At 36.9% G+C, this 19,516-nt stretch overlaps 1 protein-coding gene across 3 annotated transcripts; it reads right to left on the reverse strand.

The window, feature by feature from the left end:
* Positions 1 to 6,512: 6,512 nt before the first annotated feature.
* pax1b (paired box 1b) lies at positions 6,513 to 14,171 on the reverse strand. 3 transcript variants are annotated; one of them, XM_068708315.1, is made up of 5 exons: positions 14,127 to 14,171; positions 12,362 to 12,961; positions 10,661 to 10,803; positions 8,897 to 9,098; positions 6,513 to 7,584 (listed from the first exon to the last, which is right to left on the reverse strand). In XM_068708315.1, the coding sequence occupies exons 1-5, from the start codon at positions 14,128 to 14,130 to the stop codon at positions 7,526 to 7,528; spliced, it is 1,008 nt and encodes a 335-aa protein (XP_068564416.1). In that variant the 5' UTR covers positions 14,131 to 14,171; the 3' UTR covers positions 6,513 to 7,525. The 3 variants fall into 3 exon arrangements, with proteins under 3 accessions (XP_068564416.1, XP_068564417.1, XP_068564415.1); XM_068708316.1 differs by having other exon boundaries at positions 12,362 to 12,956; positions 14,127 to 14,161; XM_068708314.1 differs by having other exon boundaries at positions 12,362 to 12,982; positions 14,127 to 14,150.
* Positions 14,172 to 19,516: the final 5,345 nt, after the last annotated feature.

Consider the following 19,516-nt stretch of genomic DNA (forward strand, 5'->3'; position numbering starts at 1 on the left):
CTCTTGTGGGTGAAAGGTGACTGGATATCTAATATCAATATCTGCAAACGTCTCAAACATGAATGGTGTTTTGATCCCTGTTGGAGTCAGAAACATTTTTACTTTGTATTCATAGAAATGGAGGAAATAATCTCAGTTTTTCAGACACCAGTTTTCAATCAAGTGACGGAAACAGAAAAGCTTCCGAAAACAAGCAGCTGAAGTTAAACGGGAGCCGAGGGACTAAAAAACATGAAGATCCTCGTGAGGAAGGCGCGTGACATCTGTTTCCTTCCCCTGGTGACCCCTGGGAAGTCACGGAGGGGAAACCTCAACAACAGACCACCTACCAGAGACCAGCCGTCTTTGCCTTCTAGTAAGTAATGCTCGAGGAGGAGCTCCGGTCCTTCCGAGTGAATCCAGTGCTTCATGTGTTAAAAACTGCATTCTCTCTAATGACCATCAGGGGGCGACTCCTCTGGTTGTATAGAAGTCTAGTCTAAAATGACTCTACTTCTCTCTTGATTTATTCCCTCAGTAAACATTGTAAACATGAGTTTATGGTCTCAATCTCTAGTTTACAGTCTTCTTCAATACAGCATGATGTTCATTTAGTACATTATGCTCCATTTAGAGTCAAACACACCAGAAAGCAGGGGATGATTTAAGGGCGGGGCTACACAGTGATTGACATGTCCCGAGAACTGGAGGTTGTTTGCCTGGTCCCAAGAATTAAGCGACCACCCAATTAAAATCAATCAAAAGACTGGCTTTTCTTTACCAACAACTTCTTGTTGTTATGTCAGTGGATGTGTTTGGAACAGACATTGATATTAGCGATGGTTGACCCTCTATCGGCTCATCATATGTTTTGCCTGATCCTTTGCCAAGAGGCTTGTTGCGACTCGTCTGACCCCATGCACAGACCTTCTCTCTCTCTACACTCCTACTGGTGCTCTGAGCGTCTAACAATGACGTGTGTGGGTTTAAATTGGAGTTGGTTGAAAGCCCGGTGCTTCTTATACGGGTGGCTCCGTCGTTGACGTCTTCAGAGACCAGGTTTTCCAAGGAGACTTCGACATGTGGACAGCAGACGATCGAACTTCCTTTTAGGATCTTCCGCGTTCTGCTGCCTTCAACACATTCATGTCAGTGATTTGAAAATGCTCAGCGACTGACTGTAAATACCTGAGCTGCAGTCAGCTGGATCAATCATGTCGTCTCTTGTTATTTTCCTCTTCATCTGCGCTCCTGACAGACTTTTTCTTTCTTCACAAAACAGCGATCAGCTGCTCAGTGACCCCGTCTTCCTCTGCTGGGAGCTTTTAAACAGTCGGAAGAGAGTTGCTGAAGACATCCAGCTTTGACCTGTGTGGTCCAGTCTCCTGGTGTCTTTACGTTTTGGACTTCATCAGGAGTTCCTTTGACACTCAGTTAGTGGAAACAAGCAGGTTAGTGCTCTTTGGAACTTTGATAGGAAACTCGTGATGTTTACATTGATTCAAACTATAGACTGTTATATGAAGTGGAGGTAGTCATCGAGACGTCACCCACTGGTTTGTGGACTGATGTTATGAAGCCTTCTTGGATTACGGCTGTTGCCATGTTGTGGATTTTTGCAACCAGTGAACAGGAAGTGACCACATCTGGACTGAGGAGGAGTGACGTAGAGACGCCGTATACGTCTCTGGTAGAGACCTGTCAATCACTGTGTAGCCCCGCCCCTAAAGCATCCCCTCTTTATGGTCTGTTTGACTCTAAATGGAGCATAATGTACTAAATGAACATCATGCTGTATTGAAGAAGACTGTAAACTAGAGATTGAGACCATAAACTCATGTTTACAATGTTTACTGAGGGAATAAATCAAGAGAGAAGTAGAGTAATTTTAGACTAGACTTCTATACAACCAGAGGAGTCGCCCCCTGGTGGTCACTAGAGAGAATGCAGGTTTTTAAGACACTTCTGCATCGGCTTCACTCGGCAGAACCGGAGGTTGCCGCCTGATTAAAATCCTAAAACTCTGTATCTTAACTAGAAAATAAATTGTATTTATTTAATTGAATGCACTAATGAAATACATTTAAAACTGTAGTAAAACGAAAACCAACGACTTTAACTAATACTCCAAAAATAATCACCACAAAGCTCCACGTCTACAATGAACCACAAGAGTAAGTGTAATCAGTTACTTCCACTCTTCTTCGTGGCGTCCCGACTCGCTGCAACATGCCTGGTGAGAAGCAGAGCACAGCGGAGGCTCGGCACGCTTCACTGCTCCTTTAAAAGAAGGAAAACCAGCACAGGTGGGGAAAGTTTCACGTCTTTTTGTTTAATGAAACTAAATGAAAGTCTGCGATGAAACACAAAACAAAAGCACTGCTTAATTCTCTATATAGTGATACATTAAACAGGGTGAGATAGAGTGTGCTGAAGGCTTTAATGATCAGCACTGTGATGCCTTCAGGTACCATCACCTCCACTCTATCGTGAAACCTGAGAGCTTTACTCAGCCGGAAGAACCGCCTTCCCCCCCTCCTCTTTACCTCCGCTGAAGTATTTTAAAAGCCTTTCAGTGTTAATCCTCAGGTCAAATATGGTGAGAGTTTCTCTTGATGTGTGTGAGCTCAGATCTGAAGGATTAACTGCACAGGTGAAAGATCAGGTGATCGACGGAGATCCACAGATCAGGACCTTTGGTTCATGGTGGACAGCAGAAGTGCAAAGTGGTTATTAATATTATTATTTAAGATTCACCGTTTTTGAGGGAGGTGAAAGTGTCCATTTCATTGCGTCTATCCAGATTATCATCTAATCTGTTCCAGGCGGCAACCTCTAGGTTCTGAAAAGTGAAGCCAATGCTGCATTCTCCTTACTGTCCACCAGGGGGCGACTCCTCTGGTTGTATAGAAGTCTAGTCTAAAATGACTCTACTTCTCTCTTGATTTATTCCCTCAGTAAACATTGTAAACATGAATTTATGGTCTCAATCTCTAGTTTACAGTCTTCTTCAATACAGCATGATGTTCATTGAGTCAATCAATCTTGGTGGAGATTGTGGAGACACGAAACATTCACAACAAAGACGAGCTGACAGGAGAATAAAGACGTCTTGTCAGCAGGGTGTGTGGCAACGTGAAACACAGCCAAATAGTTAAGATGGTATTTTTTTTTTCATCGCCCGTTCACAACATGAACCTGTACCCTCACAGCTTTGTTAGTCTGTCTGTCGTCACTCTGCAGCACAAGCTGTCCGTCAGAGATGCTATCAGATGGCAAAAGACAGCAGGAGGGTTATCGAGGTGAGATCTGTGGGAACCATCTCTGATCTGATTCTGTTCTGTTTGTGTTTTTGCAAGCTCATCGTCTTTGATGTGCAGAATATGTATTCCACAGAAGAGCAACACAGATGGGGTTTTTTTGGCCGCTTTAACTTTGTGACATTAGCTGAATTCTGTGGCTCTTCTCTGGGGACGGTCCTACAACAGAATTACAACGAATATTATCTTTAAGATGATATCTAATGTTTGTTTTTTTAACCTGTTTTACAGGTGTTTCTACATGTTTCTTCTGCAACAGAGACGAGAGAGAGAAGCTGTTAACTGTCATTCAAAATCACAGCCACGTACAGTACATCGAAATAACATTCGTCATTTGTTCGCCCTTTGGTTCTCCATCTTCCCCAGTCAGATGAGGAAATCAATTTCATCGCAAATCACTTATTCAATCAACATATATGAGAACTCCTCAAAATGTTGAAACTGGGTGAATCAGTGCAAATCCTTCATGTTCTTCCTGTAATGTGTGATGACTAAAAACTATTTTTTTTCTATGTTCAAGCAACTCAAAGTACTTGGTTATGGAAATTTTGAAGTCTTAAATATTGAAAAATGTAAGTGTTTAGCCTTAAGCTGGAATCATTCTTCTTCGGGTTGGACCAACACATTCTCATCCTCAATGTGTCACATACCACAGCTTCAAAGTATGACGCTCTACGTTCCCCTCTAACTTCAGTTTTGGACACAATCGTTGTTATGATATCCATCGAAAAGTTACATCCCATTTTGATATGTTTTCCTACTTAAATCCAGCAACTCATGTCAATTTCCGGTCTTGAATATAGTCTTTTCAAAATAAAATTCAATCTTCAGAGGAAACATCTTAGTTAGGTTTAAACAACGAAACAACTTAGTTAGGTTTAGGAAACAAAACTACTTAGCTGGGTTTAGAAAAAGATTGTCGATAAAATACCTACAGAAGGGCCGTTACCGACGTACACGCAAGTTATGTGACAAATAAATAAATTACCTTAAATAATAAATTGACTTCTCGTTTTCGACTTCATTGTTCACATTAGGAAAAAGAAGAAGATTCTATGTCTGAATGTCATAATTGGTTCCTGATGTTGCAACACGTTGTTGTTTTGCAGTAATTGACACGGTACACTGGCAAAGACTGCAACAGAGCGTGAAGATGAAACTACACGGCATTCAGTCATGAACATAAGTGAGGTGTTAACAACGTGATTAATGTCTTCAGAGATGATGTCAGTGATAAGGAATGATAAATTACACAGCAACCAGTCTCAACCATCACATACGCACCCATGGAAGATTCTGAAGAACAACGAAGTCGAAAGGTTAAATTAGTCGTATTATTACAAAACACCTGTAAACACCAAAAGGTCTTGTGTGGTTAAAGCTGCAGTACAAGAGAAAAACATAAACTCCAATCCAGCCAGTTAAAGGTGCAGTATATCTACAAAACACGCTCTAATCCAGCAGTCAAAATTGCAGGATAAGTAGAAAACATAAACTCTAAATTCAGCTGTTGAAATTGCAGTTGAAATACAAAACGCCATCTCTAATCCAGCTGTTAAAGGTACGGTACAAGAACAAAACACAAACTCTAATCCAGCTGTTAAAGGTGAAGTACAAGTAAAAAACGCTCTAATACAGCTGTTAAAGTTGCAGGATGAATACAAAACACAAACTCTAATCCAGCAAATAAAGGTGCAGTACAAATGCAAAACACAAATTGTAATCTAGTTTTAATCCAGCTGTCACTGTGTCAGTATATGTGTAAAACACAAGGTCTGATTCAGCTGTTAAAGATACAGTACAACTACAAAACACGAGCTCTAATCCGTTTTTAAAAATGCAGTATGAATCCAAAACGCAAGCTCTAATACAGCTGTTTAAAATGCAGTAAAAATACAAAACACAAACTCTAATCCAGATGTTAAAGGTGCAGTATAAATAAAAAACCAAAGATCTGATCCAGCATGTTAAAGGTGCAGCACAAGTGCAAAACACAAACTCTAATCTTATTGTTCACCTTCTTTCTCTTTTTCAAAAACATTTACAGTTTATCTGGTAGTTTGTCTGATTGTGTGACATCACTAAAACCAAACATCGCCACATTCCCCATATCTCAGAAATCAACTTGATGAGAACATTTTCATTATGACCAGTAGGACTGATGGCAAAAACTATGAAGATTAGACCCAGGAAACTGATCCTTTAATGTCCCAGAAGTGAGTCCAGGTGGACGTTTCCAGGCAGAAGGACTCACTGAGCAACACAAAGCAGATCACAGAGAAGAGAATCAGGACTTAACGGCTTCCTCAATGACTCAAACGCTTCCTAAAGAGGCCGTTTTAAACAAAGACCTGGTGTTTGCTCTGTCAGTCTCAGCACCAGTCAGATTGCTCAGGTATTAATGGATGTTTACTTTGAGCTGTTTGCTGATGGATCATTTTACACCTTTTGTTTGTTTACCTGATGGAAGCTTCTTCTTCTTACCTGCAATGAGTCTGAAACTGGACTTGTTTTTTGAGTTCTTGGCTTTTGCTTAATTTCTGTTTAGTTTTTTTTTTTTGTTGTTGTTTAGACATTTCACATTTGTATTACCATTTCCCAAGTGATAAATTACATAAAGGAGCATGGGGTTTTCATATATTTCACATGTGAAATATCACAAAAACAACAACTTCCTAATGTAATATTAAAACATTTACTGCGGATCGGATGACAAATACATTTACAATACAGTTGCATGTGTTTTTTGGGACATTTCAAATAAATTTGAACATTTTGACTTTTTAGTTGGGTCAAACTATGACAAGTTTGTAAGAGTCCATATAAAAAAAGAGCAATATCATCTGTAAGATTTGCTTTGTTTGAGGTAGTTTGATTATTCAACATAGAGCTATAAAGTTGACATGGCAGTAGAGATTAGCTGCTGTTAGCTTCAATGGAAGGGTAATAAAATATGATTTATTATACGTCAACACTGGCGCCCAAATTAGCGTCGATATTGGTGGATTCTGCAAAACAATGTACGACTTTTATTATGTATAAATACTGTCCGTGTATTTCATGGACACATAAACTCTGAATATTTTATAGTTGAAGTTTAGGTTAAACATATATATTCATGATTATATCTAACCATTTATTATTCTATGCTTTGCTTAAACATCTGGAAAACTCAACACCACCGACATACATTTTCTATTGCATGTCTTTATTAGGCACATTTATAGAAAAATATATTTACAGCTTTGCCAAAATATTTTACAAGATGATACAATTCCAACGCAATTTAAATGTTTAATGACAAAAAAAATATGGAAAAAAGATTCTAGCAAAAAGTTTGACAAATTTGAGAAATATACTTATTTGCGTTAGTGAGATGAGAAGATCGACACCACTCTTCTGTTTGTCTGTTAAATATGAAGCTACAGCCAGTTAGCTTAGCTTAGCATAAAGACAGGGGGAAAAGCCAGTATGTCCAAAGTAACAAATTATAGCTAAAAACAACTTTAAAGCGTTACGTTTCTAAAACGTCATGTTTTACCTGTGAAGCTAATATTAGCTAACCATTTTGCTGTTTGAGAGGTGATTATGTGCAAGACAATTTATTGGATCTGATCAGGAGAGACTCCAGGAAGTAACTCTGTGCAGTCAAAAGAAATAATCCAGCTCAAACTCACCATAAAACAAGATATATTAGTTACTTAGTGAGTGGTAGAGGTGCGGGTTGACGGATTTTGCTACCTTTGGACAGCTGTTTCCCCCTGTTTCCGATCTTTAAGCTAAGCTAAGGTAAACGGCTGCTAGCTTCATATTGAACAGATAGGCATGAGAATGATATGTATTGATCTTCTCTCTCTCATCTAACTCTAAAACAAAGTAACGTTTTGAATTATTGCTTTAAAATTGTGAAAGAAAAAAAACGAAGGGTTTTTGTTGTTAAAAAACAAAAAACAAAGGTGATGTATTTTACATTTTTGGTTGCATTTGGTGTATTTCTTCCTTCACCACATGTCTGTGTGCTGCTCATCCTGGAAAACAGAAACAAATCACTAAATAAAATCCTGAAAGGAGTCGATCAGGAAGAGTTTTAACAGTCATAGGAGAATGTTTCCTTCAGTTCTTCTTCTGCAGCAGTACAATTTCTCTTCGACTCTCCTCAGAAACAAAACCTGACTTTTAGTCTTTCAGCGTCACATCAAACGCCTTCTCATGTTTCCTCAGAGTCGTCACGATGTTGAAGACAATCTGTGGTGTTTGTACAGAGGACCCTGAGGCTTTCGGTCCTCTGCGGAGAAAACGACAGGGAGAAAATCATTCGTCATCATTGTTGTGTCTCATAATTACATTATTGTTAAGGCTTTAACAAAGGTTTTTAGGTTTTTAACCAAACAAACAGGAGGAAATAGTGCTTTTGTTGGGGGACTATTTTCAGCGGCGGATGAATCCACAGTTGGTGCTCTAGAGAGTATTTGTTGTGGGATTGAGTCAGAACAAACTGTGTGTGAAACTGTGTGTTCATTGCAAACAGTGATGATCATCGATGTGTTTGAATAGAGATCTATGGCTCAGAGAAGGAAGAGATATCAGGCTGTGACACAAACACACACAACTTGTTAGTTGATATGTGCACTTTTGGTGGAAGATGAGGTTAATTGACAATTACAAAAATATAAAAAATCACCAGACCGAAAAGTAAAAATTAATGAATAAACATGTTTGCTAGAATTGTTAAGACAATCACCTTTGCATTTGTTTTCATAGGGTATGCATGAACTGGGCTAAAAGGTCATTGTTATATTTTTACTTTATTACTGTTTATTGGTTTTTATTTCCCATGTTGCCGCTAATCAATTTGAATGAATGTGTTAAGTATAAAAGGTGTGCGTCATAGTGATGTCACAAGAGATTAAAAAAAGAAAGAATTAAAGTCGGACCCGTTGAACTTATTATCTGCTTCTGTTTGTTCATCAGCAGCTGTAATGAGGCCTGAAGCTGCTGGCTGGAGATCACGTTTGTGATCATTATTTTGAACTTTTCCTATTTAAATTATGGCGAGGTTGTTTTTCCGTCCTTAAGAACTGAAATTAAATATTTTAGACAGCTGGAGAAAGCTTTAAACAAACATATATTGAGTATATGCAGGTGAATTTTCTCATTATTCAGTTTGCAGATATGGTTTTTAAAGCAGATTCTCTGCTTCAGCAATGTGCAAACTAAAGACTTTTTTTTTCCTACAGTTTCTCTTCTGTGTAATTTGTGACCGTTTTAAACTCACCCTTGTTTCTTAAAAACACAAACATTAGTGGTTGTTGAGCAGAGAAACACAGCATTTAGCAGAACATAAACATGTTTTTATAGCTTAAAAAATGAAAGTACTGCAGCTTTATAGATGACTGTTCTGTGATTCTACTTCCTCTTCAGTGTCTGAAGACTGAAATACAACTGTGAATATATCAACACAGGTCTGGAGGAAAAAGAGAGATTTTGTGGGACAAAGAAATGCCCAAAACAACGTCAAAAACATGTTATTGATTAAACTGAATAATTAGGATCTATCAGGTTATCGTCATTGAAAAAAGTGTTGAAATCAGTCTCACCATCTCTTTGTGGAAGTTTAAATGATGTTGCAGGGTTAAAATCTGCAGGACTCTGAGTGACACTGGGAGTGAGACCGGAGGACTGGGGCTGCCAGTGGTGTCCAGTGCTCACGTAGTTGGCTGCTGGACCTCCGTACATGCCGTACTGGTGCGGTGGAGAATACGCACAAGCTGAGACGTAACCGGGCAGACTGGAGGAAGACTGAGGGGGGGGGGGAAACAATTAAGAAAGGACAATTCATCTATACGTTTAAAACCGTTCACTAGACGGAACTTTACCTTAACTTAAAGTGAATTTAACTAACCCTAACTTGAATGTTATTCTAACAGTAATCCTGAAGTTTCATAAATGTCTTCAAATCTATAATTTATAAGTCATATTTCCACAATTTCAGTAACACAAATGTCCTAATTTTTTTATAAATATTCTCACTTTCCATAATCTTTCTCACTTCCTAAAAAATATTCTCATCTCCACAAAGAAGTCCATATTTCTGAAATTGTCCTTTTTCCAAAATAGTCCTATAAATGTCCATAAAACGTCTTCACTTTCCATAAATGTTTTCACATCTCAGAAATGTTCTCACTTTCTTAAAATTGTCTAAAAATGTCCTCAAATCTGGAAACAGTCCACATTTTTTAAAGATTTATTTTTGGGGCATTTTATGCCTTTATTTGACAGTGTTAGTGGAGACATCTTAAAACGCAGTTAACGGTCCAGCCAGCTGGGAATCAAACCAGGGACTCACTGCTCAGTGCGCCCATGTGTTTCACTACCTGACCATTCGGATGTCATGTTGCCCAAATTGTCAAAAGATATCTTCAATTGTCCAAAAATAATCTGACTTTCCAAAAATGTCCAAAAAATTGCCTGACTTTACAAAAAAATTTCAAAAATATCCAAACTTTTCAAAACCATCCAAACAATCCTCACTTTCAAAAAGTGACCAACAATATCTTCATTGTTTAAAAATATCCAAATTTTCCAAAAGTGTCCAAAAATATCCAGACTTTCAAAAATTGTCCACGAATGCACAAAAAAGTCAAAAATTGCCTTCACTTTCCCATAAAATTCCACACTTTCCAAAAATGTCAAACAAATGTCTTTCCAAAACGTTCTTTTCTACAAATTGTCATCACTTCTGAGGTCCAAAACTCAAGATGTTCCTCACAAACATACATCAGAGTCAGGTTAGGCTCAAAACAACACTCTGATCGACTGATTGGTCACCGTTTTAAAATCAGAGCTCAGGGTTCATTAAACATTAAAGTCAACTACAAACTCATTATTTTACTCACTGATAAATAGAATAGCATCATCGGTATACTGTCGACTCTCTTTTTAACAGTGACCACACTCTGTTTGTAGTTTACTGCTATAAACCAGCTGGAAAACAGGAAGTGGGCCTCGATGACAGCCAATCACAGCTCTGGTTACATTAATGCCTCATATGAGCCACAAAATCAAAACAGATGGAAGAAAAAACAGCTCAACAAAAAAGAAAAAATAATCTTACGTTTGGTTTTCCTTTTAAAAAAAAAAAAGAAAGTATTTTTGTATAAAGTCAGCTGTTGTTGTCTTTTTTAATAACTTTATTGTGAAATTAAGTTCTAAATTCTACCAGGTATTTAATTTAACAATCGGTTTTATAGCTAATCATTCATAAATCCCTTTTTTATTTTAACCTTTTCTCTAGTGGACGGATTAATTTACTTTTCTGTTTCCTTTACTTTCACTTATTAATTCATGTATATTTTATTAACCTGCTGATGGTACTTGATGTCCGGCTCATTGTTGGTTTTCTCCACTCCATTGACTCCAGAGGGAAACGCTCTGCTGCTGCTCATGCTACTAATGCTGGTCCAGTCCTCCATTTTAGACGAGTGTCCATCAGATCCACACAGAGCTAAAAAAGAAAACGTTGATACTGAATTAACAATTATTCATTTTACATTTTGGGCTCATATCTGCAGTTGTTAGTTCAACGAAAGTCTTCTAAGTCCACCTTAAAAGATCTGTCCACTTCAAACCAGGTATTCAATATTTAAATAGATTTATTTAAGGGACAAGTTTCCCATTTTACTTGAGAGAATTCTGATGAAATAAATAGTAAACAATGGAAATATCCAGATGTTTTTGTACTCAACACAAAACTAAATCTCAGCTCAGTTTGTTTGCAGACCACAGTTGAATACAAAAAGATTTAAATTCATTCAAACTGTCTTCATATCCTCTCGATCATTGTTTTTGGCCACTTTAATATTTCCCATAAAGATTTAGACGCTAAGCTGATCTTAACACAGAGATTGTAAACAAAAAAACAAGACAATTTCAGACTGATGAACATAAAATAGATAGATAATAGATACAATAAAATAAAAATGATGACTAAAATGTAACAAAACGAATAAAGAGGGATGAAAATATATTAGAAATATATTAGATATTGTATACATAGCTGACCTGCAAACTTCAAATGTATTCAAAGACATTTTGAGTGTCTGGATGTCATAAAGGCCATAAAACTATGTGAGAGCCTTCATTGCATAAGCTCATCATGTCTCTCTTTCTTTACTTGTTTTAATAAGCAGATTGGATAACTCATATTTCTCTGTCTTTATATACAAATATGTGTAACGTTCGGTAGGTCTGAACAACGTCTGTCTGCAACAAACTAAATGAAAGAGTAGAAACATGAGCAGCTGATTTAATGTCAAACATTATAAACACAAGAATTTATGAAAAACATAAAAAAGATTTGGGCCCAAAAATCCCAATTAAATGTAATTTAAAACAGACGTAATAAAAACGACAAGTGCATTAAAACATCAATCATATTAATAATACTTATTATTATTATTATTATTATATTATTATTGTTGTTTGTATTATTATTAATTTATTATTCATATGTTATTTCTTGCAGCATTAGCTTTCTTTTCTACCAAATTAATTATGTTTTGTTTGTGTTATTATTTTTATTGTTTCTGGGGAAACTCTTTTTCGATATTCAGGCTAATTCTATATGTTGAAGTTTGAATACTTTTACACCAACAATAAATACATAAATAAATATCTCTTTAAAAAAATCTAATAATTAAAAAAGACTATATTTTTGGTGACCATCATCTTGAAACTACAGAATATTGTGTTTGTTTTTGCTTTTAAATGAGTTCAGTTTTGTTATAATCTTTCAAAACTTTTGGACGAAAATTCATAAAACAAACAGAATTTTGTTTTAAACAATATAATGAGATCATAAATGGTGAGATTTGTGTAAAATGCTCAATAGAAGTTATCGATTTGAATATTTGGCTTTATTGAGGCTATTAGTCTTCACTGTAGCCATGAATACAGTTTATTCAGATATGTATTTTAATGTGATGGAATAAAGTGGGAGAGGTTTTGTCTTAAGTCAAACGTTAAATGAGTAAAAGTGTCTTTTTTAAAGTGTCTCCACCGACCTGTCGGGTCCATGAAGGCTCGGATGCCCAGGATGTTGTGCCAGCCCCGCGGCAGGCCGACGTGTCCGGGGTGCCCGCTGCCGGTCCTGGTCCCGGTGTGGCTCACCACTGCGGGCCCGGTGGTGTAGGAGGAGTACGGGTAGACACCGTGTCCGTACTGGAGCTGAGCCGGGCCCGGTTTGCTGCTCTCGCACGGCGGAGAAAGAGCCCCGAGTTTGTGCCTGAGTATCCGGCTGATGGAGCTCACGGACGGCACGTTGTACTTGTCGCACACCCCGTCCGACAGCAGCCGGTCCCGGATCTCCCAGGCGAAGATGCCCGGGTCGCCCTGCTTGTAGTCCCGGATGCTGTCGACCACGGCCGGGGTGGTGACCCGCGGCTTGCTGCCCCCGATGGCCCCGGGCAGGATGGAGCCCGTGTCGTGGTAGCGCGTCAGGATCTTGGACACGCAGCCGTGGGAGACGCGCAGCTGGCGGCTGATGTCGCAGGGCCGCATGCCGAGCTGCGCGAGCTCCACGATCCGCAGCCGCACCGGGTTGGGCAGCGGCCTTCCGTTAACGAACATCCCGCCGAGCTGGTTCACCTCCCCGTAGCTCTGCTCTGCGCGGCGGACACACGAGACTGAATAACAGCGCCGGTATCGATTTATTATCAGTTATTGGTAATAATTCATAATCTCTAAAAGTGATTTTGGAAGAAATTTAGACTTAATTTAACTTTCATTACATACTTATTAAATTAAAGATCTTGTTTCTATGCATTTAAGAGGTATAAACATGTACAATATAATATAAAATATAACAGCATACATGCAGTTTTATTAAACATATATATATATATATATATATATATATAGTTTCCAGACTAAACAAAGGAACTAGATGAGGATTAATTTAACCTTGAGGTTAAATTAACGATCAAATAAAACAACGTTTAATTATAATAATGATAAAAAAAAAAAAAATGTTGTCATAACAGCAACAATAATCATAATTAAAGGACTTTCAGGTTTATTCACATTAAAGTGAAGTGTACATTTTACATGTTTGTGTTTCTCATCTGATTATATTTAAAGTGTTGCGTTTACAAACATCATGTAAATAAAACCTGTAACAGAACATGAATACATCCGCCAATCGATTAAAGAGGGACTTCAAGGTTACAATATGCATAAATGATATTGTATTCATTTGGAACAACAGACGTCCTGCTGTGAAAGCTGAGAGTCCACGTGTCTCTATACTTCTTTTAAATATATTTAAAGTATGTTTAATCATCTCCAGACTTGTAGGAAGCAACGTTTCCCTTTTGTTTTAATTCATCTGACGTCAGATTCAGAGTCAAATGCAACATTTTATTTAACAACATTTATCTGACTTTTTTTATTTTAAAGAATAAATTCACAATCAGGCAAATGAACAGGTATCCCCCAGATTTAGGAGATGATACTTCAATAAACGACATATTTTCTACATTATAAGTGACGTTTGACTAAATCTAGTTTACTAGAATAAACTCCAGAGAACCAACATGTTGTCTTTCCTCATGAGGCTGACATGTTTAAAGCACCTTTAGACATGAATTAATACAACATTAAAGAAGGTGTGTTTTTAAATCCCTGCTGCTCTTAAACTTTAAGGACTTTATAGTCTGACAATAAAACACATATTTACAAACAAGCACTGAAGCCACTTATCCATAAAACATAGATTCAACTCCGTTCTAGTCTCTGTTTGGTGTAAAAGTTGAGTTTTTGTCGTCTCACCCATCAGCTGTCGTCCACAACACCGCTCCACCGTCCAACGACTGCAGCCTGTTAGTGATCTTAGTGATCTCAATCCTCTCCTCCTCCTCCTCCTCCTCCTCCTCCTCCTCCTCCTCCTCCTCCTCCTCCTCCTCCTCCTCCGGGCGGACGTGGTGTCATCGTTTCCTCTCTGCAGAGAATCATTTTGGCGTCAGCGCCCAGAAGAACGAGGGCTCCTGAAGGCATCTCTGGTCCAAAGTGTAGATGTGTGTGATTCTCTCACGGAGGTTCTTCTTGTTTTGGGGGTTCAGGGAATAACGGAGCAGCTCAACTCATGTTAACATATAATACTATAACTGTAACACCTGAACGCCACCTGTTGAGAGAGGAACTAGTTAACAGCCGGGAAGTTGATACATAAACGGTTGAAATTGTAGCTAAAAGTAGAGGAGAAGTAGATGTCAACGTTTGATATCTTACAAAAAGTTACTCTTCATTTTTTGCATGTTTTCCAGCAACACGTGTCAAATTTTTGCTCGTGACATGAATAGAGTCTTTTCAAAATAAACGTCTGTCTTCACAGGAAACAAATTAGTCAGGTTTAATAAAAGATTGTTGTTTGGGTTAATATAACTTCAGAAGTGGTGTTACTTAAGTACGTGACAAATAAATCAACCGTGAATATTTGTTTCACATGGGACACAAACAACAGTAAAATACCGTTTTTTGTTTATTTGTTTATTAGTCACTTCTATGTCTTTAAAGGTCTTTAAGCTTATGTTGGACGTTTAATTTGAAAAGACACTCTACATGTTACATAACTGACACGTCCTAAACTGACGCTAGAGCGTTACAATTAACTTTCATACATCTAAAACACACCATGAAAGGGTTAAAGTTCTAAGAGAAAACGTGAATAAGAAGTGGTAGAGACCTGTCAATCAGCGTGTAGCCCCGCCCCTAAATCATCCCCTGCTTTCTGGTCTGTTTGACTCTAAATGGAGCATAATGTACTAAATGAACATCATGCTGTATTGAAGAAGACTGTAAACTAGAGATTGAGACCATAAACTCATGTTTACAATGTTTACTGAGGGAATAAATCAAGAGAGAAGTAGAGTCATTTTAGACTAGACTTCTATACAACCAGAGGAGTCGCCCCCTGGTGGACACTAGAGAGAATGCAGCTTTAGGACACTTCAGCGTTGACACATGACACAAGCTACGCTACCGGCTAGAAACAACGAAGCTAACGCTTGACAAAGATATGAAATGTTAGACGACAGAGTTGTCATCAAAACTACAGATTTAAATTCAAAGACATCAAAAGGTTCATTTTATTTTTTAGGTGAAACTCATGAACTCACCTGGAAAGAAGCCAAAATCTCATTTCACAGCTTTGGGAAGAAACATGGGGTCAAAGTGGACGTGGTTCTGTTCTAGATCAACTGAGAAGTGATGTTTTGTTCATTTACACATATATATATATATATATATATATACACGTGTATATATATATATATATATATATATATATACATACGTATATATGTATATATATATATATATATACACATATATACATATATATATATATACATATATACGTATATATATATATATACATATATACGTATATATATATATATACATATATACACGTATATATATATATATACGTATATATATATATATATATATATATATATATATATACATATATATATATATATATATATATATATATACGTATACGAACATAAAAGTACAAATGAAAGTTGTTTCCAGCAGCAGTTTTAAAAACATGAAGAATAGTACAATATGAAACACCATCATAATACACCAATAAATACTCCCACGCTGACTTTTCTTTTGAAGGCCTCATTGTTAATACAATGGCGCCTCCTTTTGGACATCTCTCTTCACTGCAGTCAGAGAGCATCAGTGAACGCTCAGCTGTCATTTATTTAAACAACTTCAATACAATACAAATACAAAACAACATCATCTTGGTAATACTATCTCCCAAATAAATAAATATATTTATAATATATTTATATATATTATAAATAATACATATACATATATATATATATATATATATATATATATATATATGTACAATATACTAAAGTATAAAATAAAGTTTCACAAATTATGATTTTTATACAACCGCACACAAAACCTAAACACATCAGACCTTCTGTGATTATGATAAATAATACAATTAGAGATTGTATAAAACTAATAAATAAAGGAAACTAGACTAGCAAAGCACATTTGATTTCTGGTCATATTTGTTTTTTTGTTGGTTTATTTAACATTATTTCTTTCTCACGGTTGCTTTATAAGTTTCCTTTAAAGATGTTCAAGTTAAGATAGATGTTATAAAAATAATCAAGCTATGCTATGTTGATCTATGTATCTGATTTATTTACATTTGTATTGAACATCTGAAGCTGCAGTTCCTCGGTGTGACAGCAGGGGGCAGTCTGAGCTCATTCATGTCCAACGTTTAAACTATAAATATAAGAATTCAGTTTTTATTCTGTTTGTCATTTTCTTCATATGTTCATCTGGTTTTCCTCACCTCTCACAGGTCGACCTGACAGAACGTACTGAGCATGCTCAGAAGAAGCTGTTCCCTTTAAACGTGATGCTTTCAGACGTCAGACGACACTTTAGAGGGAAAGAAGTGTGAAACATGTGTTTTTGCTGTAAGTTTGTGATCTAGAAACATAATAAACTTATAACTTATACAATTATTATTAAGATATTTCAACTGCACCTTTGACCCATAAATAAAGCGTTAATTTTGTTATATTTTTTGTTTAATTTTTACATTGTTGTTTTTTATTTATTTTTTTATTAATTAAATTTATTAGAATTTTTTTATTTGATTAGATTTTTTATTTGTATAATTTATTTCTTATTTCTATTTTTTGTAATTTGTATTTGATCCAATTTTTAATTATTGTTTTATATTATTTGCTTTTATTTGTATCTTTATTATTCAGTTTATTTATTATTTAAGTCTAAACGGAAACTGGTCCCTTAACAATAATTGTATTGTCTTGTTAGTTTTGATTTGATGTTTTTGAAGTGATTTCTTTTATAATACTTTAATTCCAATTTTACTTCATAATTATTTATTTACGTATTGAATTGTATTTTTAGTTAATTTTTCAGGTTTATATTATTTGCATTTTATTTCATATTTTATTCAGAACATTTGGACTTTTTATGTAAACAGCAGTTTCATTTTGTACAAAATTAATAATTTTTAGTTTTATCTTATTATAAAATAAATCAACTCTGGGAAGTTGTTGACTGCTGGAAATAACTGGTTTATATATGTGTGTGTGTGTGTGTGTGTGTGTGTGTGTGTGTGTGTGTGTGTGTGTGTGTGTGTGTGTGAGTGAGTGAGTGAGTGAGTGAGTGAGTGAGTGAGTGAGTGAGTGTGTGTGTGTGTGTGTGTGTGTGTGTGTGTGTGTGTGTGTGTGTGGTCATGAATATAGAAGACAGTCTATTGAAGGCAGCAGTCTGAATACCATGACAACTCCCAGCAGCCTCACATGTATTCAGTGTGTGTGTGTGTGTGTGTGTGTGTGTGTGTGTGTGTGTGTGTGTGTGTGTGTGAGGCCATTATAAAGTGTTCAGGGGGAATAAATGGGATAAATGTGGAGGCTGTGCGGCCTTTGTGGCTGTCGGCTCGACGTGTGTTTGTTTGCAGACTTCGACCACCCAGCAGGATTCAACACACACACACACACACACACACACACACACACACACACACACACACACACACACACACACACACACACACACACACAGCAAAGTAAAAACCAAAATCTTCACCAAAAATTGTCCCCAAAAAACAGAATAATCCTGACAGAGTCTGGTTATTTAAAACATTCATATTATATATATATATATATATATATATATATATATATATATATATATATAGTCATATTTATATTTAAAAACTCTGAATGTGTTTCTCAGAGCAGGTCGACATTAAGGACAGAAGAAGATCAAGCTCTACTTTATCCTCAAAGCTTCAGGCTAGCAGTTTCCCTCTGCTTCCAGTGTTTGTGCTAAGCTAGGCTAAACAGATCCTGGACACAGTGAGACTCTCCTGTCTCTCCTGAATGTGATTCATATCGTAAATGTGTTCTTCTTATATGTGACTCTTAGAAGTGTCCCAACATGCTCCAGGAAACAGGGATTCAGCTGCTTATGTAAACCTGTCACCATGTCTTCAACAGACCTCTTTATCACACTGATGAAGCATCAAGACGACGTCATCAAGTGATGAAGAGTCTCTTCTGCGAGTCCATCAGCTGGTGTGTCAACACTGTGACTCTGGAGTTAATCCTCACGACACACACTGGACCTCTGATAGTCATCCTAAATGTTCTGCATGCACAGCAAAGCTCATAACGTTTGACTTTATTTATCATGTTTCTTCATCGATTCTATTGTTTTTGTCAAAGGCTGCAGAAGTCACTGAGAGCATGTCGGTATTTATTCATCTTAATGTGAGCTAGAGGGATTTTAAGAGGGAGCCCGCTCAAAAACTAGTGTTTTATTTAAAGTTGATATATTCTATATACAACAAAGTCATATTTATATCTATGATTTTAAAGCTTTAATTTAGTAAATAAAAGTAAAGTGATTTCATTTAATTCAGAAGGATATGTCTGTTTATTGTAAATAGTTTATTGAACTTTACCTCGTGTTATCTTGAGCTATTTAACAGTTTTTATTTTACATTCAAAATAATCATTTTTTTCCACGTTTTTATTGTGTTTTCAATACAAATTTGTGTTAATAAATATAGATAAGATAAGATATTTCTCAGTTTTGTAAATTAAAATAGATTTTAATCACAATGCTCATGTTTGACACTGCATAATGGACAAAACAACACTGATATTATATGTCTTGTGTTTTCATAAGCATGTCAACAGGACGCGGATCAGTGGCTCTAATGAATGTAAATGAGTCGCTTCTTCCTCTCTAAATCCTCCATCATTAAACATCCTCCTCCTCCTCCCTGAAGCTCCAGCATCTCTTCACGCGCTGTCCCCCCCCCCCCCCCCCCCCCCCCTCGACCACTTGACCCGCCTCCGTCCTTTTTAACGGCCGGTGTAAAGGACGGAGGACACAGTCTCTAAATGTCTTCCCTCATGTTTTTTTCATGCCGTTAAATCCTCCCCGGTCGCCCCCGTGCAGCAGCTCCGGGCTCCCGCTCCGTTTAACGGCATTCATGGACCCAAACCCTCCGCTGGCTGCTCCTCTCTAACGGGCTGCAGAGGCTGAATCACCGCTGGAACTTTTGCTCTCCTTCTCTCCTCTCCTCTTCTCTCATCTCCTCTCCTCTCCTCTCCTCTCCTCTCCTC

The sequence above is a fragment of the Cebidichthys violaceus genome, unplaced genomic scaffold, assembly GCF_023349555.1.
Source record: "Cebidichthys violaceus isolate CVI_PGR_0920_01 unplaced genomic scaffold, fCebVio1.0.p SCAF_14, whole genome shotgun sequence".
NCBI lineage: Eukaryota > Metazoa > Chordata > Actinopteri > Perciformes > Stichaeidae > Cebidichthys > Cebidichthys violaceus.